We start from the raw sequence: 7,281 nt of genomic DNA, 5'->3' as shown, positions 1-7,281 counted from the left end.
GAGAGAGCACAAGCAGGGAAGGGGCAGAGGGAGAGGGAGAAGCAGACTCCCTGATGAGCAGGGAGCCTGACAGGACATGGGGTGGGGCTCGATCCCAGGATCCTGTGATCATGACCTGAGCTGAAGGCAGCCGCTTCACCAACTGAGGCACCCAGGCTTCTGAAGCATTATATTCTTGTAAGCTTTTTAAAATAGATGCCTCATTGGTATCTCTTTTTGCCAACCTATTCCATATGTTGCCATCATTACCCTTTCCAAAAGTCATGATCTGTTCACATCATTTCCTTGTTTACAGATATGCTTTCTTTTCTTATTGTTAATAAAATCAGATTAAAATATAAAAATTAAAAAAAATCGCTTTAGTTCAAGTTTAACATTGTCATCATCTGGATCAATCTCTTTTACCAGCTTTGATTTTTCCAATTATATCTCAAAGTTATTAGAACACTAATTGTTTCAGAACTTGAGCCTTACATATTGATGTTATTTCTCTATCTAGAAATAATAATTAGGCAGTTGCTCTATGCCAGATCCTATGATGTGTATGGAGAATACATAATGAGACAAAAACTTCCCTTAGTATTTATTGAGATCAGTTCTAGAGCACAAAAAACAAAATAAATAGATAAATAAGTCAGTAAATAAAGCATGCTGCATGTTATGCTAGAGGAAGTGGAAGATTTTAAATGTGCATAGTAAGTCACCTTACCTCATGGTTTTGGTGGTAGTGACGATGGAACGTTGGGGAGGATAGTTGGTTACAGAAGTAGATACTATTTAAATTGAGTCAATTAAAGAAGGGAAAATGGGTGAGTGGGCTGATTCTGAGCAAGAGAAAATAGCCACATATAATATAACAATTAAAAATGTTCAATATGGTGATTGCAGAGGACATGAAGAGGAGAATGCTAACTCTGGTGAAGCTTGTCAGGTAAGAAAACACTAGATAATGAAGGTACTATCAACCAACTCAAGTACCTTGGAATTCGTACAACAAGCAATTGGAACTCCGTTTTAAGCACGGTGTGACAGAATCAAATTTGTATTGGGAAGAATCATTCTGGCTGCGGTGTAAAGGGTGAAATAGAGAGAAAAGACCAGAGGAAGTAGGAGTGCTCAGGAACTGTTGCAGAAATTCTTGGGAACAGCCCCATTGGCCTTAACAGATTCTTTGTTACATGAACACGGAGAGGTGGATTGGTATAGAAAACACAAGGAATAAAAATCAGGATTTGGTGATTGCTTTATTGTTGGGGATATACGATTAAGTAGAACAGAAGATAGTCAGTGGGCAGGGGATATAGAAGTCTGGAACTCAGGAAAGGGATCAATGCTTGAGATGTAGATTTGTAATTCATTAGCATATAGGGTTAGTTAAGCTATGGAAGTCAATGAGATTGACTTTTAAAAGTAGTTGAAAGAAGAGGGCAATGGTGGTTTTAGGAAAGTCAGAGAAGCTGTTTCAATAAAGAAGGAGTCCAATATAGTCAAATACAGTCAAGAGGAGGAATAAGGATCATTTTTTGGGGTTGGGGAAGGAGCATGTGGTGTCAAGGACATCATTAGTAGAAGCACTTTCAGTAGAGAGTTGAGATAGAGGCTACTTTGCTTTGTTCTTTAACATGCCTTCACGTTCCTCTCTTGGATGGGACAGTAGGCAACAGTCCTGGCTGTGTACTTTGTGTTGGTTGTGGGAAGGGGCAATATTACAGGCCAAGTCAATTTTTGACATTTTCATCTTTTGAAATCTCAAGGAGACTATGAATGATGGTGACGGCAAAGCCTCTTTTAAAGTGTGATTATCTTAGACTCTCTGCCATAGCTTGTTGTCCCAGATCCCACCCTCTTCTAAGGCTAGAACTACCTGCCATGTCCTCTTTGTTGAAATTCCATTCATTTTCAAGAAACAGATCAAATATTACTTTTCCCTAAAGACATCCTTGCTTCACAAGAGAATTATTGCTCTTTTTCTGTATTCTCAGAGGATTTTGTATATAAATTCATTAAGCGTTTAAAACATTCTCCTTCGTTACATAGTTATATATGTAAGTCTGCTTTCCCCTCTTGGATACTGTCTTGTTTATCTTTGCATCCCAGATTTCACCTATTAAATTGAGATATTTAATCCTTGTTCATCAAGTTAAATTGAAATGTTTATATAGCATGGTTTGTCTAATTATAATAAATTCTTTTAAAAGTCCAGACTTAGGAGAAGTACATTTTCGTAGAGAAAAAAATAAATAAGAGACAGTTGAAATCATTTTTGCTCCTTTCTCGTACTATGACGGCTACTACCTTCAAGTGTAGTTCTGAATTAGGTAGAGCTCTACTCTTTGTGTCCGAGAAAGGTTTAGCTAATGCTTTCCTGCATTCAGAAGGAAGATACTCAATAAGTAATATTTTGTGACTATAGTCTGTGAGCAGCATTCTGAAAAGTACACAGTAAGCTTGGATCTGTCTCTAAACTGAATTTTCTTTGCATAGGAAGCTTACATCATCTGACAAATACAAGACTTGCTCCTAGAAGTGATGGTCTAATTTATAATCTTCACCTTCAAGAACCTATTGGAGCTGAATTGTGCCCCTATGCAGAGAAATTCTAAGGTAGCTTAAATGAAGTTTATGCTTCCTGCCAATCTTCTGCCTTTAAACATTTTATTTTATTTACATGGTCGCAGACCTAGAGAAGTTATGTTTAGTACTTTAAGCTGATTATTGCCAATACAATGTTGGATCTGTGTCATGGTTTCTCGGTAGTAGGGCAACATTTGAAATCAAATGTCAAATGGATTCTCAGTGGGCACGAATATCATAAAATCTGAATATCAACTAAAAATTTATATAACTTTACAATGTAGTCAATAGGCTTAAAGAAGTTGTGAATTACTAGATTTTTTTTCATTTCTATCCAAAATATTGCCTTTCTGTGAGCAAATTGATACGTGGCAGAAGACTTGTTGAAAATAAGTAGTATTGGAAAGTGCTTAGAAGTCTTGAAATGTGCCCATACTTTAATTGCTATTTGACCCCATTCCTCTTCCCACCAGACAAAGCAGAGAGCAAATGATATGATGGATGTCAAATGCAGATTCATAACTCACCACAGTTAGGAACACTTATAATGGTGCATTTTCAAACTCAATGAAAACGCCGAAGCAGATCAACATCTCATTCAATAGAGTCAGTGCTGATATAATGGAGTGTTTTCTTCAGTATATTCAGTGAAGCAGAGCAAGGGCCAGGCTCCAATTATTTCTTACAGTGATGGAGGTGGGGTTTGTTCATAAAGGCAGATGGGGACATGAATCAAATGTGTGCCCTCTCCTACAGACAGAGAGAGAGAAGGAGAGAGAGAGAGAGAGAGACTGTGTGGGTGTATTTGAGAGAGAAAGAGGGACACAGGGAGAGGATTCTAGAGAAAAAACTACATTTAGGTATTAAAAATGGCTGAGGTTTCCTCAAATGTTACACAAGAAAGAGAGTGTCAATGAAAAAGCAAATACGTGTTCGTGTTAGGGTTTCGATAACGTATTTTAACAAATGAGTTCCCTGTCATGAATGCTTTAAGGAGAATATTAAGCAAAAATCTAATAAAGTGGAATCACTTCTTCAAACTAACAACAAAACTTTGCTTATATTTGTTTACCATGGAAACTGGCCATAGGTATTTTAGGCATTTTTAAAAACAGTTCATTGAAAGTTTTCCATGGATAAATTATTTTTCCCCCTGTGTTTAAATTCACTGCCAAAATATTTGGGACTGGACACCTGGGGCATTTGCTTCCTTCTTGGGCCCAGGCGTCCTTCTCATTTCACATACTGTTGACCCAATCAATTCCATCTGTTATAGTCAGAACCCACATACAGCCAAATTCAAAGAGAACAAATTTGGCATTTGGTGTCCACTTCACTTCCTGCTTCATGCACCCACTGGGTGGGGCCCCTCTAAAGCTCCGAACTTTCAAGGAGGGAGGCATTCTTGATCTTCCTCTGCCCTCTTTCACTAAAGCCTCAAGTAGGTTTCAGTCAGTCAGGGCTCATTGGGAATTTTATCTTATTTTTCCAAAGTCTTTCCATTTTATCCAGACTCTGACTGGGGCCTGAATGGCTCTGCTTCCCATTATAGGCTTTCCAGGCATTGACTCTCATTCCTTGGGCATTCAGCGCCAATTTCTCTCTCCCCGCACCTCTCCCTCCCTCTCTCTCTCTTTCTATATATATATATTCTTCAAGCTTTTCTTGGAAAGACTCTCCCCTTCCATTCTATTTTTTCCCATTCAAACGTAGCTGCATTCTATGTGACAAAACAAACCATTAGATCCAACGTGAACCTAATTCCAAGGTCTTTTCTCCTGTTTTTTTTTTTTTTTAAATATGTGCACACAATTTTTATGGACTTCACCTCTGTTACTATTGGGCACGCAATTGTGCTGAAGCCACAGTTATTTTGCAAGTCAGCGAGGACTTCTCCAGCCCTGGGTTGGAGTTACATTGGTAACTTTGCTCTAAATTCCCTCTTTAATGAAAAAAAACATGGACGGAAGGCGCAGGAGCATAAATCTTGCAAGTTGCTTTTCCGAGACCCGCCAGAACTAGCCCTAAATGAAGACACTGTGCGCTCGCTGCTGGCGGCTGTATTCTTCGCATTTCGATTTCAACAAGTAGTCCCAGCCAGAGAAGCATTAGAAGGTAAAAGGGGATCAACCAGTTGTTAATCCAGTGGTGACTTCGGGTTTGGGTTTGTTTCTTCAAACGGCCAAGTGGTGCGTTGTTCTGTGATTGAGCGCCTTTGTCCTGACAGAGCTTTTCATTTTGTACCTTTCACCATTGTTTTTGGCCACAGATCAAGCCTCACATCTTCTGGTCATGGAATTCCTTTCTGCAGGCTCAGGCCGCCGCGTAACCTGAGACGCCTCAATTTCCCAGCAGACAGCACATTAAAGGGAGGTCTGCCGGCCAGCTGCAGAGACAGGTGTTGTTCTCGCTTCATTTCTACCCGCCCCATTTATTTGTCCTAAGAATTCCTCTCCCAGGGTTCACAAACGCTGAAAGAATCAGGCCGATTTTATAGGCGCTAGAGTGTGGGATTAAAATGCTTCACCTGCTTGGTAGCTTAGCTTGGTGACCAACGCTTCCAGATGTAGCGCGAACTTTCTGTTGTTCTTGCTTGGCCCTCGTTAATGAGCGAGAGGGGCTGCGGGGCCGCTCAGCGGTCCGCCGCACAATGTGTTTACCGACTCGGATTCCATCGCTGCTCTTTGGAGAGGGCTGACTCAGGCTGCTTTCTGAGAAACTGGAGAAGTCAAGAAAATGCTCTGATTATTGTCCTTTTCTCGTCCATATTGCAGAGCCCTGCAAACCTGAGCTGGTTTGGTCCTATCAGATTTAATGTTGGTGGGGCAAATCCAGATCGATTTTTCTAGCAATGTTATCTAAGTGAAAAGGGTCAACTACCATACTGTTTACCACAGATCCTGCTGTTGATTCAAATGTATCTTTGGAGAGTGTCGTGATTTTCATTGGGCAATGAGCTTATAGGCTGAGTGAGGTGCCCACGTGTGGCCTGTCCGGCATGGATCACCATGTATTTCTCCTCCTGATCTGAGGTTTAGCTGTGAAAATCCCTCTTTGAGCAGCGTCAGCTTTTTTTCACAAGCCACACCCATGTTCCAGCCTCTGAGTCTCCTCTGGGCTTGGGTCACCTGGTTCTTCTCTCCTTTGCAGGATTTGAGGGGAAAAGGAATATTTTCTACAATTAAACTAAGGGCTGTTTAACACAAATTAGTATTTGGCATCATTAACAAAACATAACTACGTTCGTGACTTAGGTAACGAGGATAAGTAGATTCTATGCATCAGGGAGACCATGAGACGGACGATTTGACTGTGACTTACGATACTTCCTTCCTGACACTCAGAATTGTCTCTTTCAGGATATTTGGATGAGACATGGACCACATAGGAGAGAGTGTCCCGTCCCTGTCTTCTGAAACTCCTGGAAGCTGGTCCTTAAGGAAAGTGGCATGTTCTTCGTTTAAAAGCTGTCGGCCTCCTTGGACTCTGCCTTGCTTCCTTGGTGCAGGAAATCAGATCACCCAGGATGGTAGCAAGACTTCGGAAGTGGCCTTCCGCCACCCTGTCACTTGTGGCCTTTTGAAAACACCGTGTCGTTACTATGTTCAGAAACCCCATGCCGCCACAAAATGCCCTGCATTCCAACCACAAGCATTGCTAGGCACACTCCGGGCACACGGAGCCCTTGTGGGCCTTGGTGTCTTTGCTGGGACATTTCTTCTGTCCATGTCACTTCCTCATGCCCTCTTTTCTCCCTTTTTAGCAGGTTAATTCCTACTTTCCCCGGAGCCCCACATCAAGCCTTCCGACCTTTCCTAAGCAGTGCTAGACACTTCCTTCTCTCTCCTCTCTTTCCCACAACTCCTTTTGTCGTGCATTACGTGATTTTTGCTCTGATTGTTGTTGGCTTTGGGTCATTTTTTAATGTCTCCCTGGACCACGCATTCTTCGAGGATCAGGATGATGCTCTGTATTGCATCTTTGTGAGCTTAGGTCATTCTTCACACCCCGACCTAACTCCTGTGCGGCCGCTTGGGAGAGTCCCAGACACACAGTGGGTGCTCCGTTAGCATTGGTTACGTTTACGAATGAAGACACCAGTGATAAAGCCGTACTTATAATTGAGCTTGAAAGGTTTGGGGGACCAAGGCAGTCTCTAAATCTGTGAAAGGGACAGTGAATGTGGGGCATGGAGAAGGGAGGCTCCTAACTCTAGCTGCCTGTTTTCTGGGACTTTGCACCAACTGATAAAAATAGACTAGGCTTACCCTTTACTCCTTTGTCTTCCTTTCCGTCTATTTATTGCTACTGTGTTCAGGAAGGCACCTGATAAGTGAAACGATGTAGGAAATTCATAGCATGGCATCCTACGTCCCCGAAAAACTGCTATCCATGGTCCATGTTATCTAGTAGTTCACATTTACAAGTAAAAGATTTACCTTTGCTTCAAAATAAAATGAGGATTAATATATTGGTACCCCAGAGATAAATATCAAGGCGCACGGTGTTTCTCATCTCGTGCAGAAAGTAGTTTTGATCCCATGGTGTTCTCGTACTGGTCTGTTTTATCTTTCTTCTCCCTTTGCTCATCTCACAGAGCTACAGGCAAACTGTTCTGGCAACTTCTGAAAATACTCAGAACAATCATAGAGAAAGGGGTGCTGTGAAATCCCAGTTTTACAGGAGAAGAAAGAGAGGCTCAGAGGT

General features: G+C 41.5%; 1 protein-coding gene across 1 annotated transcript; it reads left to right on the top strand.

Moving 5' to 3' along the window:
• Nucleotides 1-4,372: 4,372 nt before the first annotated feature.
• LOC123778124 (uncharacterized) lies at nt 4,373-6,655 on the top strand. Its single transcript, XM_087867212.1, has 3 exons — nt 4,373-4,689; nt 4,844-4,972; nt 5,934-6,655. Exons 1-2 carry the CDS (start codon nt 4,392-4,394, stop codon nt 4,906-4,908), a joined length of 363 nt encoding a protein of 120 aa, XP_087723338.1. The 5' UTR covers nt 4,373-4,391; the 3' UTR covers nt 4,909-4,972; nt 5,934-6,655.
• Nucleotides 6,656-7,281: the final 626 nt, after the last annotated feature.

The sequence above is a fragment of the Ursus americanus genome, chromosome 1 (genome assembly GCF_024610735.1).
Source record: "Ursus americanus isolate L20-20 chromosome 1, mUrsAme1.1.p, whole genome shotgun sequence".
Lineage (NCBI taxonomy): Eukaryota > Metazoa > Chordata > Mammalia > Carnivora > Ursidae > Ursus > Ursus americanus.
The sequence above is the reverse complement of the archived record's forward strand: the minus strand, read 5'-3'. Positions and strand labels throughout refer to the sequence as shown.